The following is a 22,576-nucleotide window of genomic DNA, read 5'->3' as shown; positions in this document are numbered from 1 at the left end:
AAATGATGACAATGGAACTTAGACAATATGGTGAAGGAATCTATTGAAATGCTACTTCATGCTTAATTAAACCACTAATGGCAAAGACAGCTAATGTTTTATGATAGTGCTATGTGATGTTGGAAAGCATTACATCCTGGAGAAGAACTTTAAATTTCTTTCATATATTAAAGTCTCTGTAATCAGGAGTGTTGATAGTAGCAAAATGGCTTAAAAATACAATGATCCCATAGATCCATTTTCTTTGGTTTGTCCATGAATTCACAGGCGTTAACATAGTATTGAGTTGCATTAAAAACAGGGCATGTCTCTCTATTAAAATGTTGCATTATAAAGAGTGAATGAATTACTCAAATCTGCCTTCTGTAATTTTGACTTGAGGTTGAGGATTTGATTGCACAGATCCGGGAAGTTTTCATTCAGACTTTAGATGACCTCACCTGGATGGATGCTGAAACAAAAAAGAAAGCTGAAGAAAAGGTAAGGAGAATGCAGAGAAATTTTTTAAAATCTTTTTAGCAAAATATTAACTTTAAAAATATTTAGGGAAAATATAATGTAAGGTTGCATAAAAAACCTTGTTAGCTCCTTTAAGACATAATGTATCCAGTTTTCATGAATAAAGATTTTTCCTAAAGTTTTCATCTTTTATCCCTCTAACCAACACCATTTTCAATTTACAGTCTGAAAGTAATATTATTTTCCTTTTAATGAAGACTTGGAAAATAAAAGAAAAATCTTGTATGAACAAAGAGTTAAAATATACTATAACAATGGTTCATATTTTTTCTCCTGTAAAACACCTAAAAGTCTGTGCAATGGCTAAAAATTTCCTCTCAACTAGTATTTAGTTGAAAGGCAGAGAAACAGAGAGAGTGAAGTCTTTCATCTACCACTTACACCCCAAACGCCTACCACAGCTATTGGCTGGGCCAGGCCAAAGCCAGGGGTCCAGAGTTCAATCCAGTTACAGAGGTTGAAGGCACCCAAGTACTTGAGCCACACCTGCTGCCTCCCAGGGTACATATTAGCAAGAAGCTGGAGTCAGAGCAGAGCCAAGATTCAAACCCAGGAACTCCAATATGGGATATGGGAATCCCAAGTTGCATCTAACTCCTGTGCCAAATATCTGCTCCCTTATTTAGTTTTCTTTTACAATGCCTAGGGAGCAAAAAAAATAAATCGCTATTCAAGAAAATATAATGTGGTATATTATTTGTGTATTATAAGATTATGGTTAAAGGGAAGTTGAGGAAACCTATCAACCATTACTGTACGGCTTTCATTGGAACTTTTTATTTTTCTTTTAAATTAGCATGTAATAATTGTACATATTTACAGGGTACAGTGTGATATTTTCATATATGTATGTAGTGTGTAACAATCAAATTAGGTAATTAGCCTTCCTCGTGTTTAGCATTTCCTTATACTGGGAGCCTTTCAGCTCTTTTCTTCCAGTTCTTCCTAAAACATATAATAGGTTGTAAAGTGTAGTCACCTTCTGTGATGTAAAACAATAGAATTATTTCTCCCATCTAACTGTGTTTTTATTATTTATTTATTTATTTTTTATTATCTCCTCCCTCCTGCCTCCCTTTCATGGCCTTTGGAAATCACTGTTCTGCTTTCTTCTACTTTGAGGTTAACTTTTTAAGTTTCTACATATGAGAACATGCAGTATTTGTCTTCCTGTGTCCAGAGTATTTCACAAATTTAGGATTCCTAAGGATTTAAATCTACTGCGACCTTTGTCTTTATAATGATATAGAAACTAAGGGGAACATGTCCCGTGAAAACTGTGGCTATGCTGTTATGGACAAGATCACGTGCATCCTGACTATTCCTCTGTGGTTAGGGTGGAAAAAAGAACAGACCATTCTTAGGATTGATATAGAAGGAGTCTGTAACAAACCTATTGTCATAATATAATCATCTTCTGGTCCAGTTTTCATTCAGAACTAAACCTACCTATATACAACAGTCATCTGAATTTGAGGGGTGAACTAGCAGATGGAAGATCTCTCTCTCAGTTTCCCTCTATCTCTCTCTCAGACATTAAAGTAGATGAAATTAAATGAAAGGTTTTAAAAATTACTGATTTTCAATTCCAAGTCCTGCAAGGAAGAAACTGACTAATGTTTTATGCCACAGTATTTAACATATTTACAAATATGCCAATATTAACAGTGAATACTTTTTCTGTAGCTTTGGGGAAAATATGTCCTAGGAAATAAAATGCCATTGAAAAGAGACTAATTTGTCATGAGCCAGTGGAGAAAATGGGTTTGGCCTAAATGACTTTAGTGACTTATGTGCAGTCTAATCCCTTGAGGAAATCCTGGACTTATTCAACAGATTTGTAACAAAACCAATCCAAGTAACTCAGAGATACAAGCTTCTTTCCCTATGAAAAATTTCAAATTCATTAGATTATTTAAGAGCAATATGATATAATAGAATCAGAAGTCAGATATTTTTGAGAAAAAAATGAAATAGAAAGTAGTAAACAAGTGGTGATAATTAAATAATAAATATAAGATAAATAATGTTCAAATAATAAAAATTAAAATTAAAAATAATAGCAAATAGGTGGTAAATATAAACTGACATAACAAGGAAAACTCTTTTCCACTCAATTACTTCATGTCACTCATTTAACTTGGGAAGATACATGAACTTACATTGGAGAAAATAAACCTCCAGGAACTAATATTCAGGATGAATATTAGCACGAACCCTGCAAACCCATCTGTTTTACAATCCAAATCAATGAAGTGGAAAGATAATTATAACCTGTTGGAATGGAAGCTCTAAATATTAGCCCTTCTGTAAAATTAAAGAAAAATTCTTTCAGAGAAAAATTTCATGAAAGCACAATACATGTGATACAATGACTTTTGTCGGTTTTCATTGTACTTTTCTTGAAAAAGCTTCAGTCTATAAGCACAGGATATTAGCTAAATTTCAGGCCTTTATTTTGAATTCTAAGAAGGAGCTATTGCAAAGATCTGTTTAAGTACTGTCAGATATTCTTTTAGCAAATAGTATGGATCAGGTTATTCAGTTGCTAGTCATGGGCAAATTATAGTTTTTGTATTTGAAAGTTGCATAATCATTCTCACATTCAGTGTTATAATTTTCATAGGCCTTAGCAATTAAGGAAAGGATTGGCTATCCTGATGACATTGTTTCGAATGATAACAAACTGAATAATGAATACCTGGAGGTAAGTATCTCTTACCAAGATTCTGTGCCAGTGAAACCTGGGGCTAGTTGCAATGTCATTGGTACCTGTGGTGTGTCAGAGGTTATTTGAAGTAGCCTCAACACATAGGTCACATGACATACAGTCTTGAACACTAATGCCAGGGCTATGTTTGTTTTAGCCTTTTGTTTCATTAGCTTGGATTATATTTGGTTTGTGTTATTTAGATTTCCACATATTCCATTTTAAGACTAATCAAAATAATCTGGTGTCCTTTAAAGAGCATGGGGGTGGACATCAAGGGGATGGACAGCAGGCTCCTTATCACAACTTACACAGCCGGAAAGTCCAAGTGGCAGATTTCCTTCCACTGCCTAATTATTCCCCTGCTGGATAAATGAAGTCCTGCCTCCTCCATTAAAAAAAAAACAAATCTAATATTTGAGAACCAGAAACTGATTTTATTCTCCCCTGGCAATGAAACAACCAGAAGAGAGTTGACTGGAGTCCCAGCAGCTCTGCTTACCTTGCAGTCACCACAGTCACGTAACACCTTGTGTCGACAGGGTGCTCCTTGCCGAGCTTCAAGGATGAAGATGATTCCTAGCGCTTTGATTACCAGCCGGTCATGGGGTTTTGTAAGCCATAATGCCCTCTTCTCCCTTTCCATTTTCTGAAAAATTTGGCTTGCTCTTTTGCATGAGCTGGTTGCAGCTTGCAAGTCCAGGGAACTCTTATTGTGGAAGTGTGGTAGTTAAAATAATAGACTCCAATACCAGATTCTTTGGATTCATATCCCAGTTCCACTACTTATTTAAACTTGGTCAAGTGACTAAAATGTCTGTACCTCAGGTTCCTCAGCTTGAAAATGGAGATAGCAGTCCTTGGTTCATAGAAAGATTGAATGAATAATGTACATTTGAAGTACTTCCATCAGTGCTTGGCTGTTAAGAATATGCTGTTATCCTCATCTGTTATGTATGGCTGAATATCAACCCTTGGTTTCATTTGATTGATTACAAGAAAGTAGACCTGAGTCATGATTCAGCTAGGACAGTACTGAACCGTAATATGGAACTAGGCTACTTGGAACTAAATCCTCCTTTAGTAAGTGTTTTAATGTCCTTGGTTAACTTTGTGAACTTGAAAGAATGTAAGAAGACTAATGCATAAATTAAGTGGGTATGTGTTTTTTACCTAAAATTTTCAATATCTCACCAATTCTTTTGTATAATACAGCTGAACTACAAAGAAGATGAATACTTTGAGAACATAATTCAAAATCTGAAATTCAGCCAAAGCAAACAACTAAAGAAGCTTCGAGAAAAGGTGGACAAGGATGAGTATGTATATCCAAGTCCCTAAAATGCCAGTTCCAAGAAGTGGCTCTCTCTCCCTTACTTGTTGGAGTGAAAAAAGAGCTTGATAAAGAAAAAAAATGCTATAAATTACAGAATTCTCCTTCTATTGAGAATGTCTAAGAGCTGGAATTATAGTGTACTGTAGTGTACTGTAGATTCAGGTCAGCAATTTAACAAAAGTTAAGGTTTTTTCGTTAAAGTGTCCTCAGATTTCTCTTTATTTTTCTCTCCCTCCTATTATTGCCTATTCCCTCTCATTTGTTTGTGGGCAAGGTTCTCAAAAATCCTAGAGCTTCAGTAACCCACAGCTGCCTCTTTCAGTCCTTACTCTGTATCCAGACTTTTCTTCCGCTGCCAGCCCCACCTTTTCTCTATGCGTTAAGGCTCCAACCACTACCCCTTCTCTGATTGGTTCATGTAAGACTCATCTAACCCCATAATAGCCAAAAAGGAGATTCCAGGAATGACTCTTATAGTTAGCCTTCAGATGTTCTTAATCTCTGCTTATTAATGGCATCACCACTTCATGTTAACTACTATTTTAGTGTTTATTTTTCACTTACGTGTTGATCAGCTTGTGCGTCTGTGCACCTAAATCCCTAGAACTGCTTATGTTGACTTTCTGTCCCAAATAGCCCTGATAGGAAAGAGGTCATTCTGTTTGACTATCAAGTCTCAGTACCCAGCACTTGGAAAGTTCTCATTTAAAACTGAATGAGTGAATGGGCAAGTGAAAAATAAATGTACTAACTTGATTTATATAGTAACTAACACAAAATCATGCCAAAGAGATGATTGATTCATTCCTGCACCCACTTATTCTTTCATTCATTGCTTATTTAAGCAATAGTTTGGAACACTATGTCCAGGTGTCACTGGGTACTGGGAGGGTCAAAGATAATCTTTGATTATAGCCACAGACGGCAGACAAGACATGATGTAATAAACAACCACAGGAGAGAAATACTCCCATTGTCCCGAGGAGGGTACAAAGTGCAGTGGGATTGATGACAACACTGTTCTGTTCTCAGTAAACCAAGTTCAGGTAGAGTAGAATTACTGCTGGAAATGCTGGTACATTTCAGTCTTACTCAACATTTTGAACTCTTGCGACACAGACATGCCTTCAAAGAGACTCTTGCTGACTCCTGGGTTTGTACTGGAGAAAATGTTGTGTTGTCTGCTATTAAAAATGGGGCTGCAGATATCAGAGATTGTTTAATTTCCCATCTGGAAAAGAAGGAAAGAAAGTGAATAGATATGGTTGATTCTATAATCAAATTATCCAATCCTGTCTCTAGAAACTCACAAAAAGTTATTAAAAATACTCCTGGTAATGTTATGATCCAAGAAGTTTCATGTAAGTCTGAATATTTTTATCTCTTTAAAAATATATACCCTAGACTGTTTCATAATAGCACCGTAAAGTATTTACAGACAAATGTCAAATATTCTTTTTGAAATGGCTTAAATATCTTAGCACCCATAGGACACCAGAAGATTTCTTCATAACTTTAAAAATAGTTGCTGAATTACAGCTTGACATTTTCTCTTGAAGTTAATATGTCTCAGTTTCATAACTGTTTTGTAATACAGTTTACACTATTCATTTCCCTTCCTTACATGGATTGATTTTCTCTGAATCCTTTTCTTTAAGATAAGCAATCAATGCCGGCACCGTGGCTCAATAGGCTAATCCTCCGCCTGTGGCGCCGGCACACCGGGTTCTAGTCCCGGTCGGAGTGCCGGATTCTGTCCCGGTTGCCCCCTCTTCCAGGCCAGCTCTCTGCTGTGGCCAGGGAGTGCAGTGGAGGATGGCCCAAGTGCTTGGGCCCTGCACCCCATGGGAGACCAGGAGAAGCACCTGGCTCCTGCCTTCGGATCAGTGCGATGTGCCAGCTGTAGTGCACCAGCCACGGCGGCCATTGGAGGGTGAACCAACGACAAAAGGAAGACCTTTCTCTCTGTCTCTCTCTCTCTCACTGTCCACTCTGCCTGTCAAAAAAAAAAAAAATGATAAGCAATCAAAAGCCAGAATTGCATGTTATATTTTAATGTTTGGGTGCTTTTGAGATCCTTTCCATAAGCTTCGGATAGTCACAGGTGCAACGTGACGTCTGAGATCTCCTTCCACACACAGTGCTAGCTTTTTTTCCTTCCCCATCTTCTTCCTATATACTGAATACAAAGGTTCAAAACTCCAGCTGCACATCAGAATCACCTGAGAACACTGAAAAAAAAATTACCGATTCCCAAGCTCCATCACCTTAAATTGCAGTGTAATTGCTCTGTGGCTGGGACCACAGATTCGGGTATTCCATTTAAGTACAGCACCCAAAGTGAGAACCTCTGAGTTAGTGTTCATTCCTTTTTATATTGAATCATCCTTGTTCAAGTTTAATGCTAAGGAATTTTTCCCAAGATTATACCTTTAATTTGGCTATTTAAGTTTAAAATTTATTTTTCTTTTCCAAAATAATTACAAACACTCTGACAGTAATGACATCAAATCACCCGGACCAAGCCTTACAGGATATAACAAAATAAAAGTTCCTCTTAATTCTACTGCAATAAAGCAGTGAAAGCTTTTGACTTCTTTTGCACTGGCTTAATTGTAATAAAGTCACTACACTTTTCTTCTCCTTATTTCTTTAGCATGAAGTTCTCATTGTGTGTGTTCACACAGATAATATCTATTATTTCTACTTTGTTCACACAGTCTGTGGTTAGTTATGTCTCTGAGTATTGGTTTTTCAAATGCTGAAAGTTCTCATTCTAGTTTGTATAGTTTCTGAGTGTCGAGTGTATGTTTACATAATTGTCTCAGACATTTTGTGTTTCCAGAAATTTTATTACAGTTTGTAAAAAGATTTAATTATGTCATGGTGTAGGCTAGAAATAGTGCTCAATTGAGAATATGATATCTGTTGGCAAAATCATTTAGTAATGTATCTAAAGTTATTTACTTCTAGTTACATGATTTTCCACTTAGAGTTCCTAGAACAAGCATAAATCTCCAGAGAAAAAAACTACATAACAACAACATAAAATGAGTCTCTTTAGATCTGCTGTTGCTAGCTCTCAGGACAGGGCCTTCTGTGCTACAATAGAGGTGGTGCCAGCACTTGTGAATAATGACTACCGACCCCTGGAGTTACTTTTCCTACCCTACAAAGATTTAGTCCATTGCTTCATCTCTCCTGTTGTTCTATATCACAATATACACACACTGATGTTGACACAAGCCAATTCCAATTCGATAAACGTTTGTTGAGCAACAACCGTGTACAAAACACTGCCAAAGACAGTCGAGGGACAGACATTAATAAGATGTTGTCTTTCACTCCGGTGCCTGCAGTCTACTTACAGAAATTCAGTCTGATGAAAGGCAGAGTTTGGTTAGTATTATTCTAAGGAGAAAAGCATTTAAAAAAAAAAAACAGCAACAACAGCAAGAAAAGCACTTAAAAAACAGTTAAACCTGTACTTATTAGTAAAACATTCTCTGAAAAACAACATGTCAGCATTGAAATTAATATTGAGAGAAGAGGTTTCACTAAAACCAAAGCCAAACAAAAATGGTTGGTTCATTTCTGTCCTCCTCTTGGTGACTCCAAGCCTGCTGGTTTTTTATATATATTTTTTCTCTAACGGGGGCTAATGGGGTAAAACAAGTAGGACCCCAGAGGCTGATATCCCACAGCCGTGGTTCTTCCTGAAGCCAGCACCACACATACTGGCAGGGAGGTTGGCACTCTGTGGGGTAACCTCTTGGTTCTGCCATTGCCGTTGAGTCACTAATACACTTTTAGTGTCACAGTACTGCCAGTTACTACCTGTGGCATTTAAAGGCCATGTGGTCTCTTTATTTATAAGATGAGCAGGCTGCCCTAGACTGTCTGATGTGTCCAGGGTTCTTTCAAGCACTAAAAGTCCATGGCCGTCACTGTGAGGTTTTGTGAGAGCCAGGATGTTTTCCTCCTTGGCTTTTCCATATTGGATGACCACAAGAAAAAGAATATTTTCTTGAGAGGTCAGGAAGTGGCTCACCTCTTACTGAAATGCCCCTTCTGATTTTTCCCCTTCACTGATGTTTCTGGAACAAGTCTTCTCTCTCAGTCTTGTAGCATTCGACTTGGTTATCAGAAGAAAAACAATCATGCAAGACAGAAAGAGGTCCGTGTGATGGCACAGACACAGAGAGCTGATAGACTGTTCTAGGTAGGGTGGGAGAATCTGTACAGTCCTGGAACTGGAGACCCAGCAGCATCTCGATAAGTTCAGATAGAGATTTATTTTAAGAAAAGATGGTTATTTGACTTAGCAAACATTACTCAGCCAGAAAGACTGAATAAGAAGTAGCTACACTAAACTTGAACAAATCAGTAACTTCCCAGGGCAGTCACTGTCACGGTGTGCTCATGTTCTGTACACATTGTAATAGATGGAGATTTTAGATTTCCAACTTTTATAGTACCATTAAGCCAACAAAGTCTGTGCAGTATGTTTTTGAGTTGTAAGCAAAATCGATTTTGTCAACAAAAACATGCCTGCTTTTTAATTAGCACCCAAGAAGGGGTTTTGTTTAGTTTTCTTTTTCAGACAAGAAAAGGAAGTGGGGAGGGAAAATGAAGAATTGAAAGGATGAAATTTTAGGAAGTTTTGAAATTTTTTAAAATAACTGTTTTAACCTCAAAGCAATAAAAAGGTCCTAAAAGTTCATTTAAGCTGGGAGATCTTTATATGTATTTTTTATTTAGCCATGATCAAGAGAGTATTTATTTTATTTGAAAGGCACACACACACACACACACACACAGAGACACCTCTTGTTCACTGGTTCACTCCCTAAGTGCTGAACCTGGCTGAAGCCAGGAGCTGGGAACTCAGTTTGGATCTCCCACATGGGTGGTGGAGACCCAACTATTGCGTCATCACTGCCGCCTCCCAAGGAACACATTAGCAATAATCTGGAATCTAGCGTGGAGCTACGACTCAAATACAGCGCTCAGGATGGGACATGGCCATTCCCAGGCAGCATCTCAACCCCTCTACCAAACACCTACCTTGGGCTGTTTAGTAGGGATGTGATTGGAAGAGGAGCAGGTTCTCTTTCTCCTTAAATATTCTTTTCCATTTATATCACTGAGATTTTCTATGTGTAGGCAAATGACTTTAATAACCAAGCTCTGCCTCAGTTTCTACACCTGCAAATTAGAGGAGTCATCTTTATCATATAAATGATTTGAAAAATGAATGAAAATATATAAGAACTTTGAGGTCCTCATGAAAGAACATTAATACTTGTAAAGGGTTACAGTGGTTGTTACAAGACAAGAATTCTCCTTTCCACCTAGGAATCCTTGAGGAAGACACAGAAAAACTATTGTGTTGCACCACTGATTTCAAAGGACCTGCTTTGAGACCACTGGATACTTAGAACCTGAACACTTGCAGGGGGAAAGGCATTAAGGATTTTATGGCTTTAAGTTTTAAAGTTACACAAGAGTGTGTGAAAGAGAAATTTGATGCCAACTGTTTTTGCAATCCAGTGACTTTATTTTATCCCAAAGGCTATGGGAACAGGCGGTCAGTTTCTTCCCTGCTATAAAAATGATGTCCATGTGCTTTCATTTCTTCACCACTTAACTTCTTCAGGGTAATAAGAGGTAGAGAAGAAACACCTGGTTCCTCTCTCAAGTATATTGCAGTTATGTTTCCCACCCACAATGTTAGTTCAGCTTTGAGGACCTTGTTGCTTCAATGGTTGTTCTTTGTTGTACCATTAAATGTCCAAAAGAAGAAAAAAACTACCTGACAAAATTATGTCTCATAAATTAAAAATAAAGTAGCTCACTCCCTGGTTTCTTACTGTTAACTTTATAGCACCCACTCACTCACACTCATACACACACAGACCCTGGAGACCAGAAGAGAATGCAGGAACAGAATACTTTTGCACCCTCTGTCAGAAAGATCCAGTACTGCTGTGTGGAGGCTGGGTGTATGGCCTGTAAATGTGTCTTCAGGTAACCTACATGTACTTTATTTTAGGACAAGAGTCACCACCATTTGATATTATCTTCTGTGTGTGCATTTTCAGAGCGAAACAAATGGAGAAATTTCAATTTATGAAGATTACAACCAAAGCAAAAGAACTGTAGCTTTTCCTTACACTTACCTCACTGGGTATTTTGGAATATATTTTCTTTGCCTCAGTTAATTTAGCCTTTACATTAACATACTGAGATATTACATATCTGACTACAAATATTGGACATTGAGTCTGTAGCAACTGCTGTTGCCTTATTTAAGAGGTAATGATCTAATCACAGTATTTGAGGTTCTGGTCATTACCAGGGGATACCCTGTGCTTCTGGATAATTCTCCAGCATGGCCTGAGGACACAGCAAGAGAGAGCCCAGGAAAGAAAAGCACTATAGTAGAGCTCTGAAAATTCAACCACTGTAATTCTTGTTTTATTTAAGTGTGCTGTGGTCATAAATAGTTACCTAGGAGGTATAATTCACAGTGGACCTTTTAATATGTAAAACTCTTCCTACTGTAAAGTTACAAACATTAATCAAAGTACAATCTTAAACCCCTCAAAGTATAATGTGACATATCAACAGAAAAACACTGAAACAAAAGATTTGACATTTATTTATCAAAATCAATAAATTCAAGATGGATAATATATAAACTGTATCCTCTAAGACCTATTGTGTGAAACATTAGTGTCATGTGTTTCCTTCCTCTTCTCTACAACACTGCATTTAAGAATAATTTGGATTGGCATCATTTCTATTTCATTATTAAGATTTTTGACAGTGCAGAGCCATACAATTTGCAAGTCTTATTTGTAATTACCCATAAAATCAATGCAGAGCTTGCCATCACTAAATTAGAAGTTCATAATTAAAAAATATAACCCTGAAACCTAACAATTAAAATTTTGCCCATTAGAAACTATTTACATATAAAATGTTCTGCATTTTTGCTATTAACTTGTTGAGGACTCATAGAAATGCCTTTTGTGAACCATGCAAGGAACAGCCTTTTCTCCCAAGTGTAGTATGAGCCATTTTCTGTTTTGACCCTTTTGCCAGGGAACTTGGAGCTGCATCTGACCCTGAGTCATAGTAGCTCTGCTAACATATTTGCAGGTACTTCACAAAGTTCTTAGAAAATGTAAGTAAAAGTAAGTGCATTTTGGTGCCAAAAGATTTTGAAATCCATGCATAGTTTTTTCATAAAATAAATTTTCTATGGGATGGATTTCAATAATTTTTACACCAAAATAAACTAAGCTTTTAATTTCATGTTTCTATTTCCTTTTTGAAGTGCCCTTGTACATAATCCAGTGCTGTTTATTCCTGACAGGGAACTAACATTCGAACATCCAGGTTCTTCTGTATTTGAACTTTAGAATGAAGAAAATGATAATTGCCACATGTATAGTTGCTAGTGCAAAATTGACTGTATAATAAGCAAAAGCTCTTGTATGTGTAAGTTGTTTCTCCTGTAATACAGAAGGAATTAAAATGTGCAATGTTAATAGCTGTTTCTGTATGAGCAAGGATATGGAGGACAATTTTATGGAGGAGAAGGGTACTTCTGTCCACACCACCTGGATTTGGATACCATGAGGATAACCTGGGAGCACCATAGAGGAGGACTGGCCTGTATGGTTCTGAGAGGCATGACCCACTGTGAGAAAATACGCCGAATAGCCTAACACAGAACTTCAGTCAGAAAACTGACTTGAGAGTTATCTTTGTTCACAGACAAGTTGGTTTATGCCACTCAAGTGTCTGGAGAGATGGCAGGAGGTTGCAGCAAATTGTTTTCAAGTTGTCTAATTCTGTTAGTCTTATGCCAGCCCTCTGTATTCTGACATGCTGCCAGAGCATTGTTGGGTTACAGAAACTTGGTCTTTTATTCTATTTTAACTTTATTTTGCTTTCATTTTGTGTTGGATAAATGGTTTTCTTTAAGTGTGTCAGAATTTCGTTTATATAGGACACAGGTCCATGTGTCTTTTTAGCAATTTAATTATCATGGGACTAGAACTTTGAGTTCAAAAATTCTTTACACCAATGTAAATTTATCTTCCAATTCTGTTTTTCCACAAACTTTAGATTACTCTCATATTTTCTTTTATATTTCGTAGTCACATTTACTTGATCTTAGTCTATTCCATCCTGTGAGTGTGCAAATGCATGTTTTTCTTGTGAGTCATCACAGATTATGTGGGAAGCAAGTGGTGTTTAATTAAAATAAATAAGATCGTATTCTTGTAATCCTCAACCTGTAAGAAATATTAAAATATTGATGACTCAGCTGTGATGAAATTTGGGAGTACTGATAAATCAGTCTCCCCATCTTCTTTAAAAATATTTTTCTCTATTTAAAACAACAGCAATAACAAACCAAAGAAGAAACAGATTGGTCAGCCCGTGTCCAAGCATAGTTTCTTCTTAAAGAAAATTTACAAAGATATTAACTGGATTTTTAAAAATGTCCCAAATCCTTTACATGAAAAAAAAAATTTTAATTATAAGACACATATCCCATATTATCTCAGAATTTATCCGTTGCTATATGTGGCTCCCTGCCACCTATTTTTAAAAGATCAGAATGTTTTTATCTATTTTTAAAAGATCACATCTGACATCCCATAATAGTTACTGACATTATAACTAAAATGCTGATTTGAGCAACTGATTTTGTACTGCTTACCTGGCGAAGCAGGGTATAGGAAGGTTCTGATTTAACCTCCTGTACTAATTACTGTAAACTCCTTCTGTGAATGGGATGCTAACTGTCACAGTAACTGTTGCTCTGGAAGTGGGGTGACTACAGTGAAGCTATTAGATAATAATAGGTGATTGTCCTAAGTGTTTGCATGTGTGCTGGTTTCAAGAGGTTCTCTGAAGTCAAGCAGTGTCCCTTTTTCAATGGATACATAATGATGTGTATAATAATCTGTTAGGGTAAGATTATCACTCCTGCTGCACAAAAGCACTTATCACATAGTCATTGACATTCAGTTTTCATAACAATTGAGCAGAAAGACATGGGGACATAGGCTCCTATTCTTCAATCCCAAATGATCATTCAGGAGGTACTTTTTCAATTTTCTCGTTCACTCTTTTCTCATCCATCTTTCTCATCTCAAAAACTCAATGAGACTAGATTTTATATAATCTCTAGTTTCTATTTGGAGCCTAAGCTATGGCATAGACAGATAGCTCTGTTGAACCACCTGGAGATCATTTTAGAATCATCAAAAATACACCTTTGCTTAACTTGCTGGATTGTTATATTTTTTTAAAATAAGCCAGTCCCAAAAAGACAAATATCATATTTACCTTATCTGTGGTAACTAATAGAGTAAAAACAGATGTAATGTATATGAGCAAAATGGACATTTTGAGATTTGATTATTGTTCACAGCAATTGTTTCTACTATTGAATTGTTCATAGCCCTTGTTTCTACTATTTGTTGAATACTTAGTGGAGGGTTAAGCTTATTATTATAAAATAAACTGAAACTATGTCATTGTAAAAATAAAAATAAAATTAGTATTCAATGATAAGCATTAGAAGCCCACTAATCCTTGCTGAGATGTCTTAGCTCTCAAAAGACTCTCTGTAAACCAGGAATTAAAAACTTTTAAATATGTTTGAATCTGTAGTTTTTATAACCCGTAATTCAGTATTCTCTGAAATGTTCACAGTTGCTTACATTGAATCACGAATGTAAAGCTAAATACATGTCAGAACCTTAACCCATTGTGATTTCTGAGAAGATACATTTTACTAGGTTTTCACTGTCAGATTCCTCTACATAAATTCATGCAAGTGAAGTTAGTTTGCAGACCTGGGTAATACATTGATTTTCAAGAGATAAAAATACTTTCAAATAAGCTGTCATATAGTGAGATAACTTTAATTTGTTGATCATATTTCTAACAGAAAGTCAAGGTTCATCTAAGAACCATAATAATGCTTTTATTTTGGTAGACTGAGTCAGATAATAAAACATCATTTGTGATGAGCTTTTATGTTTTCTGCAGGTGGATAACTGGAGCAGCTATAGTCAATGCATTTTATTCTTCAGGCAGAAATCAAATAGGTAAGATATATTCCTACATAATTCTTTAGTATTTGTATAGTATATTATGTGACCAATTTGCAGTCCCCCAAAAAGCACAGCTAAGGCTGAGTTATTAATTTATGGAATACAGTTATTGATAGTAAATGCACCTATTTTGTTTTTACTGTACTGGGAAAATTTTAATTGGTATAAATCAGGTCAAGTAATTTTGTTTCTTTTCTAACACTCTCATTTGTAGCTAAAATGTTATTTTTCTAAGAACTTTTTTTAAGTTCCTTAAATAGCTTTACAAACTTGTATTGACTTTCAGACTTGCTAAGCATCAGCATATTCAAGCTGTTTAAGGTTCCAAGAGCCAGCCTTTCAGTTCTAAGAGTGTTCAGAATCAAGAGTAAAGATAATCTCAGCATTATTACAAACTATTCTTTTTTTCAACTTTTATTTAATAAATACACATTCCCAAAGTGCAACTTTTGAATTATAGCGCTTTTCCTTCCATAACCTCCCTCCCACCGCAACCATCCCATCTCCCACTCCCTCTCCCATCCCATTCTTCATCAAGATTCATTTTCAATTATCTTTATATACAGAATATCAACTTAGTATATACTAAGTAAAGATTTCAACAGACTGCACCCACAAAGACACACAAAGTATAGAGTACCATTTGAGTAGTAGTTTTACCGTTAATTCGCATACTTGGGGAGTAGGTGCACAGTGACTCTCATTGTTGATTTAGCAATTGACACTCTTATTTATGACATCAGTAATCACCCAAGGCTCCGAAGGAGGTACCTTTCTCTGAAGCTAAGAGAGAACGTCCACTTTGACTATGGCTTTGTCTAAATAAGATCGGAGTTGGTGAACTCAAGAGGCTTCCATAGCCTTTGCAGCTCATGACAAACTATTCTTTATATCTGAGTCTGTCACCTGTCTCCCTTTTCTTGAATTTGGTTACCAATTTGATTAGCAGTTATGAAACATCTTGCAAGATACTTATCGTTGAGTAAAACAGAAGCCTTAAAAACATTATGCCCTTTAATTATGAAGTTTGATTTTGCCTTCCTTCATTGCTTTTAAATCTCAGAAGAGTTAGGTTAGGAAATTATCTGCATTCTCTTCTAGTATTTTAATGGTTTCTAATTTTGGAGTAAAACTTTACTCCATCTGGGATTTACTTTGGTACATGATATGAAAATGAATTTTACAAAGTAATCAGAAAAGGTTGTCTTTATATAATGTATAGATAATAAATAAGACATGTGCACCCAAGTTAAAATCAGTTAGCTCAAAGTTTAGGCTCAGATGTTTTTCAGTACAGGAAATGATAACCTAAAGCCAGACCAGAACCTGCTTAATGATCAACTCCTCAGAACCCTTGCACTCAATCCTTTATAATGTATTCCTAAAACCACTCAGATATTTTCTTAGAAATGCCTTTATCTCTGAAAGTTCTTCCCTTTAAAGACCTCTTTTTTAACTTTTATTTAGTAAATATAAATTTCCAAAGTACAGTTTATGGATTACAATGGCTCCCCCCCCATAACTTCCCTCCCACTCACACCCCTCCCATCTCCCACTCCCTCTCCTATTCCTTTCACATCAAGATTAATTTTCAATTATCTTTATATACAGAAGATCTATTTAGTATATATTAAGTAAAGATTTCATCAGTTTGCACCCACACAGAAACACAAAGTGTAAAATACTGTTTCAGAACTAGTTATAGCATTACTTCACATTGGACAACACATTAAGGACAGATCCCACATGAGAAGTAAGTACATAGTGACTCCTGTTGTTGCCTTAACAATTTTGCACTCTTATTTATGGCATCAGTAATCTCCCTAGACTCTTGTCATGAGTTGCCAAGGCTATGGAAGCCTTTTGAGTTCTCTGACTTTGATCTTATTCCGACAGGGTCATAGTCAAAGGGGAAGTTCTCTCCTCCCTTCAGAGAAAGGTACCTCCTTCTTTGATGGCCCTGTTCTTTCCACTGGGATCTCACTCGCAGAGATCTTTCATTTACATGTTTTTCTTTTTTTTTTCCAGGGTGTCTTGGCTTTCCATGCCTAAAAACTCTCATGGGCTCTTTAGCCATATCTGAATGCCTTAAGGGCTGATTCTGAGGCCAGAGTGCTATTTAGGACATCTGCCATTCTATAAGTCTGCTGTGTATCTCTTTTTAATAGGAGTTCTGTTTCTCAAAGATCTAGATCATTCCACACTGAGATATAGTCAGAATAATTAACTTTCAGTGCACTCCCAAAGCAAATTAAGGCATCTAGACTAGGGATGGGGCAGACTAAAAGCTGAAGCTTCATTTAACTCTAGCTCAGGGCAGATCCTGGATCCTATGAGACCTGGTGATGATGTATACTCAGTAAGAGTTGTCAGACAGATACTCTAGGATGACTCGCATATGCACCCCTCTGCCTTCTCCGGAGCCGGTTCAGGCATTTATGCTGGTCTACCTTGTTTGGCTCAAAATTGGTTCACTTTAAAGTTTCCCTGATCAGAAAAGAGCTGAGATTGTTCTCATTTGAGTTTAAGATCCTCAAAACAAACTGGCATACAGAAAAATGAAAAAGAAAATAAAGCGGCCTAATATTTCACAAAGTACACAATCATTTTTGAAATAATAAAGAATTGCTATCATGACTCTTCTTAAGGTATAAGAAAGACCTTTTTAAAAATTCTCTACATAAATTCATGTGATGGAAATATGAATTAAGAAAACCTATTAACCTATTTTTATATGCTTGTCTGCTAATAATAGCAGTTCGGAGAAGAGGAAAGTGTCTTGCAGGAGGAGAAATCTTTGAAATATGCAGTTTTTCTCCTTGACAGTTCATTTAAATCTTCAAAGTGAAGATTGCCATAATGAAAAATAATGGAAGATTCAGATCTCCATCTTTCATCTTGATGGAAACATACAGATAATATGTATCTTCTGTAACACTGTCTTAATGGATTTGTATGATGTCCATTACAAAATTAGAGTTTGAATATTCCAGCATTTGCCACATAAATGATTCCACTCAACATAGACATAAACATATTCCAAATTATCAGAGATTTACTGATGTCAATAATTTCTGCCTCCTTACTTAAATCCCTTCCATTTTTGTCAGACTTCATGCCTTTTAGTTTGTGTACACCCACCACCCTTTCATGTGAACAAAAAAACCAACGTTTAGGGCAAGAAAGATACTGAAAGTATCTAATTCATTGTTGCTCTTCCCTGCACATTTGCTTTATAGAGTTCTAGAAGCCCTCTATGTCATACTGTTTGGAAAGCTGCATTTAAATGTCTCTTTGTAAATTCTAAGCAGGATTTAGTCATCCTACTAAACCATAAACTCCTGTCCTAGTAAATTGTGAAGCCAGATGTAACCTTAGGAAATGTTGTATTCTCCTTTTTCATTAAAATTGCACTAGAAGAAACCTTACAAATCTTTTTTCTGATTTCAGAAATGTTTAAGTTATTTAATGTATTTAATCTGTGGGTTCTATGAATACTTGAGATAGTTACATTTTCCTTTTTTTAAAAAAAAGATTTATTTTATTTATTTGAAATACAGTGCTACAGAGAGAGGTAGAGACAGAGAGAGAGGTCCTTCATCCGCTGGTTCACTCCCCAGATGGCCACAACGGCCGGAGCTGCGCCGATTCGAAGCCAGGAGCCAGGAGCCTCCTCTGGTTCTCCCACGTGGGTGCAGGGGCCCAAGGACTCGGGCCATCTTCTATTGCTTTCTCAGGCCACAGCCGAGAGCTGAATCAGAAGAGGAACAGCCGGGACTAGAACTGCATATGGGATGCCGGCGCCTCAGGCCAGGGCTTTAACCTGCTGCGCCACAGCGCCAGCCCCAATAGTTATATTTTCTAAAGTGGTTCATCATGGGATTCATAGGAATGTTATTTTGAGACTTGAAAATTAAGAGTAAATGTTTCCAAACATATTGCCACTCCATTTAATTAAAAAAATGTTGATTTCCCACCAAAAAAATTATCTGATTGCAAACTTGAGCTTTATAAGAAATATTCTAAAAATGAATCATTTGCAACCTTAAAAAATAGACGAGGGAAGTAGGATGAGTGGAGAATTCAGAGAAAGGGGAAGGTAAGGCACAATCTTTTGTTTCATGGGCTAATATTTTTTAAATGGCTTGTTGACAATCATGAGCATAAAAAATGTTCAACTAAGGAGTTGGTTATAAACAACACTTGTGAAGTTTCCTAGTAACAGCAGTAAGGCTAATGTGTGAAATCCTCATTATAGAGAAGTGGCTGACAAAATAAAAGGGGAAATCATAATTTGCAAAGTTGAACTTGAAGACTACTACTTAATATGAGCCATTAAAAATCTTATCACTTGCCTGAGGAAAAGCATATTGGGTTATAATTATATCAGCCGGATCTTTATAGTTAATGTTTAGCCTTGATAACACATTTCATAAGAGCATTTTATATAATGGATGGATTTTAATCAAGGTACATAGTGTGGGAGATAGTGTTCACTTTAAGTTAATAAAGTGCTGCACATAATTTTTGTACTTTAGGCTAAAAATAATTTCTTGGCGCTGTTTAGTTCAGGCAGCTACATGTGAGGTATAACTTTCATCGAAATTCTCCAAGGACACAAGTACATCTTTTATTATTTGGTCATTTGAAAGTCATGGCAACTTTTCAGTTTTTTTAAAGGTCTGGAGAGCAATTAAATTTCTCAGGGTATCTTCAAAATCTCCTTTGTAAATATCTAATAGTTACCCCCAAAAACCCATGCAAAGTTATGTTATATTGAGGCCACCTGAAAGACAAACATTTGCTGTGGAGTGTTAGCTAGATCTTAAATGTCTTAAGGTCAGGGCCCTTGTCTTATATTGTTGATATCCACATAGTTTGGCCTAAAACTTTTTAACATATAATAGGTGTTAGTATGAAAATATTGCTTTATTACAGAACATAGTGTTTCATTTCTTCATTGGATACTGATACACTCCTTTTAAAACATGAAGGCTAAAATTAGTGATCTATTTACATCAATTTTAATTTCTTTCTTTTTTAAAGATTTATTTATTTGAGAGACAAAGTTAGAACAATAGAGGGAGAGACACAGAGAGAACGAGATCTTCCGTCTGCTGGTTTACTTCCCAAATGGACTCCATGTCTGGGGCTGGGCCAGGCTGAAGCCAGGAGACTGGAACTCCATCTTGGTCTCTCATGTGGGTTCAGGGACCCAAGGGCTTGGGCTATCTCCTGCAGCTTTCCCAAGTGCATTAGCATGGAGCTAGGTAGGAAGTGGAGCAATCAGAACTCAAACTGGTGCTCAAATGGGATTCTGGTGTCACTGCAAGTGGCAGCTAAACCTGCTGAGCCACAATACCAGTCCCACAATTTCTTTTTGTTGTTGTTGTTTTTTTTAAATATTTATCTATTTATTTGGAAGGTAGAGTCACAGAGAGAGGGGGGTGGAGAGAAAGAGAAAGAGAGATCTTCCATCCGCTGGTTCACTACTCAAATGACCACAATGGCTACAGCCGAGCCTCACTGAAGCCAGGAGCTAGGAGCTTCTTCCAGGTCTTCCATGTGGGTACAGAGCCCCAAGCATTTGGGCCATCTTCCACTGCCTTAGCAGGCATATTAGCAGGGAGCTGGATAGGAAAAGGAACAGCAAGGACTTGAACTGGTGCCTATATGGGAAGCCGGTGCTGCAGGTGGCAATTTTATCCACCCCTTCCCATAACTGCTTTCCAAGTTATCCCCCCAAATCAACCACCTCTGAATAACATGGCTCCAAAACGATGATTTTCTTTTTTCTACTATTATTTAACAGGAGAGATATATCCCCAGAGAAGAGAATGAAAGCACATTATGAGTACATTTCCATAGCTCAAGGATATATTATAAGTGATAATGGATGTGGCAAGAGAGTGGAGGGCATGAGAGAGGTGAAGAAGTGGGCAAGGAGGGTGGAATCAAGGGCTTTAGGCAGATGTTATGTTTAGCTGGAGGGCAATGATAAGGCATCCAAAGTTCTTCATCAGGAAGAGGATAATGAGCAGCATTGCACTGTAATCTGGCTGCAGCATAGATTAGATTTAGGATAGACTGTAGTTGGATGAGACAGGAAGAGGGAAGACAGACTAGGAAATCAATTAATTCTTGAGACAGTGAATGAGAGTGTGAACCAGGGTAGGAGCAGACAGGAGATAAGAGAAGCTATTGCGGGGAAGGTACATCACTTGGCCTCTGCCATCAGTAGGCTGTAAAACACTTTGTAAAGAAAGGAGGTATCTAAAATAAATAGAAAATGTTCACTGTTGATGACCAAGACACTTTAGCTGCCATTAGCAGAAATAACAAAGTCAAGACAGTTATGGCTTAGTGGGGAAAATGAGTTTGCTGTTTGACACTTAAATTTAAAATGTTTTGTGAGACCTCTAAATGGAGAAAGTTCTCAAGTTAATGCAGGGGTAAGAGTACACATTAAAACTATAATTCATGTATTGATGAAACTATTTAGAGCACTTTAATAAATTAAGGTGATCATTTATTCATTGATCATTGATGTTCACTCGTCACATTTTCTGAGCACTGATTGTGTTCCAGGCAGTGTTCGAGTTTTAAATTCTGGAGATAGTGACCTGAACAAGGTGCCAGATTGGCCAAAAAACAGACAAATAAATGCAATTACAGACACTGAGATCTCTGCTTCCAAAGGGCTAATATTTGAGGTGCTGGGGTGGGAGTTGGGCAGAATAGTAAGGAAGGACTCCAGCCTAAACACAGAAATCGAGATATTATAAGGTAGCCATAGGTACCCAGATGAAAATAAAATGATTACGTGCCTCCAATTGAGTGGTTGTTTCTTTAAGATGCTATCATAGATGACACAGTTTTTTAGAGAAAATATTAAAACTGATGGTTGTATTATTGAATACCTGTTTTTTTCCAAATATTTATAGGGGGAAAATGGTCTTTTAAATTAAGATTATAAATTTCCCTGTTTTAAACACCTGACAACAAGAAAACAATTTTAAAAGAGATTGTAAAGTGCTTTTGATGAATAAATCATAGATAATGATGCTACTCAGGATCATCTGTTTGTTGTTATCAATAATAAAAGACCCACATTTGTTTCTATTTTGGGATATGCCCAAGTGAAAATGACACACTGGAAAAACAGCTTAGCAAGCAAGAAGGCAACACCAGAACTGTTATGAAATCATGCCACAAATAATCTTTGACTGTCTTCTCTCCTTGTAGTCTTCCCGGCTGGCATTCTGCAGCCCCCATTCTTTAGTGCCCAACAGTCCAACTCATTGAATTATGGGGGCATCGGCATGGTCATAGGACATGAAATCACTCACGGCTTCGATGATAACGGTAAAATGCACTTGACATTATCCATTGATTGAGATATATCTTCATAACTTTCATGAGTTATAATTTATTAATAAAAATTTCATTTTTAATATATCATCAATCTAATGTTCAGACTTCATGTATTTCCTGTTTTTTTTTTTAATGTATTTATTTATTTGAGTGACAGAGACCTCCCATCTGCTGTTTCACTCCCTAAGTGCCCACAATGGCTGGGCTGGGCTGAGGCCACAGCCAGGAGCCAGGAACACAATCCAGGTTTTCCATGTAGGTGAAAGAACCCCAATTACCTGAGCTATCACCACTGTTTGCCAGGGTCTGCATTATCAGGAAGCTGTAGTCAGAAACTAGAACCAGAAATCAAACCCTCACACTCTGATGTGGGATGCAGACATCTTAACTGCTAAACACCCACCCTCTCAGTGTTCTCTTCAAACTGTGTTTCACAAGATTTCTAAGAATCAGGTAAGCTATCTGTTTTATACTCATACATAAAGCCAA

The 22,576-nt window shown here is 36.8% G+C and overlaps 1 protein-coding gene across 4 annotated transcripts in view; it reads left to right on the top strand.

Moving 5' to 3' along the window:
• MME (membrane metalloendopeptidase) overlaps window positions 1–22,576 on the top strand; it is a 102,467-nt gene that overhangs the window by 63,562 nt on the left and 16,329 nt on the right. For all 4 annotated transcript variants that reach the window (XM_008266181.4, XM_008266182.4, XM_051858790.2 and 1 more), the window contains 5 exon segments: window positions 382–480; window positions 3,146–3,226; window positions 4,445–4,548; window positions 14,649–14,707; window positions 21,959–22,078. In XM_008266181.4, coding sequence (XP_008264403.1) covers window positions 382–480; window positions 3,146–3,226; window positions 4,445–4,548; window positions 14,649–14,707; window positions 21,959–22,078 — 463 coding nt within the window.

This window comes from Oryctolagus cuniculus, chromosome 4 (assembly GCF_964237555.1).
Source record: "Oryctolagus cuniculus chromosome 4, mOryCun1.1, whole genome shotgun sequence".
NCBI lineage: Eukaryota > Metazoa > Chordata > Mammalia > Lagomorpha > Leporidae > Oryctolagus > Oryctolagus cuniculus.
The sequence above is the reverse complement of the archived record's forward strand: the minus strand, read 5'-3'. Positions and strand labels throughout refer to the sequence as shown.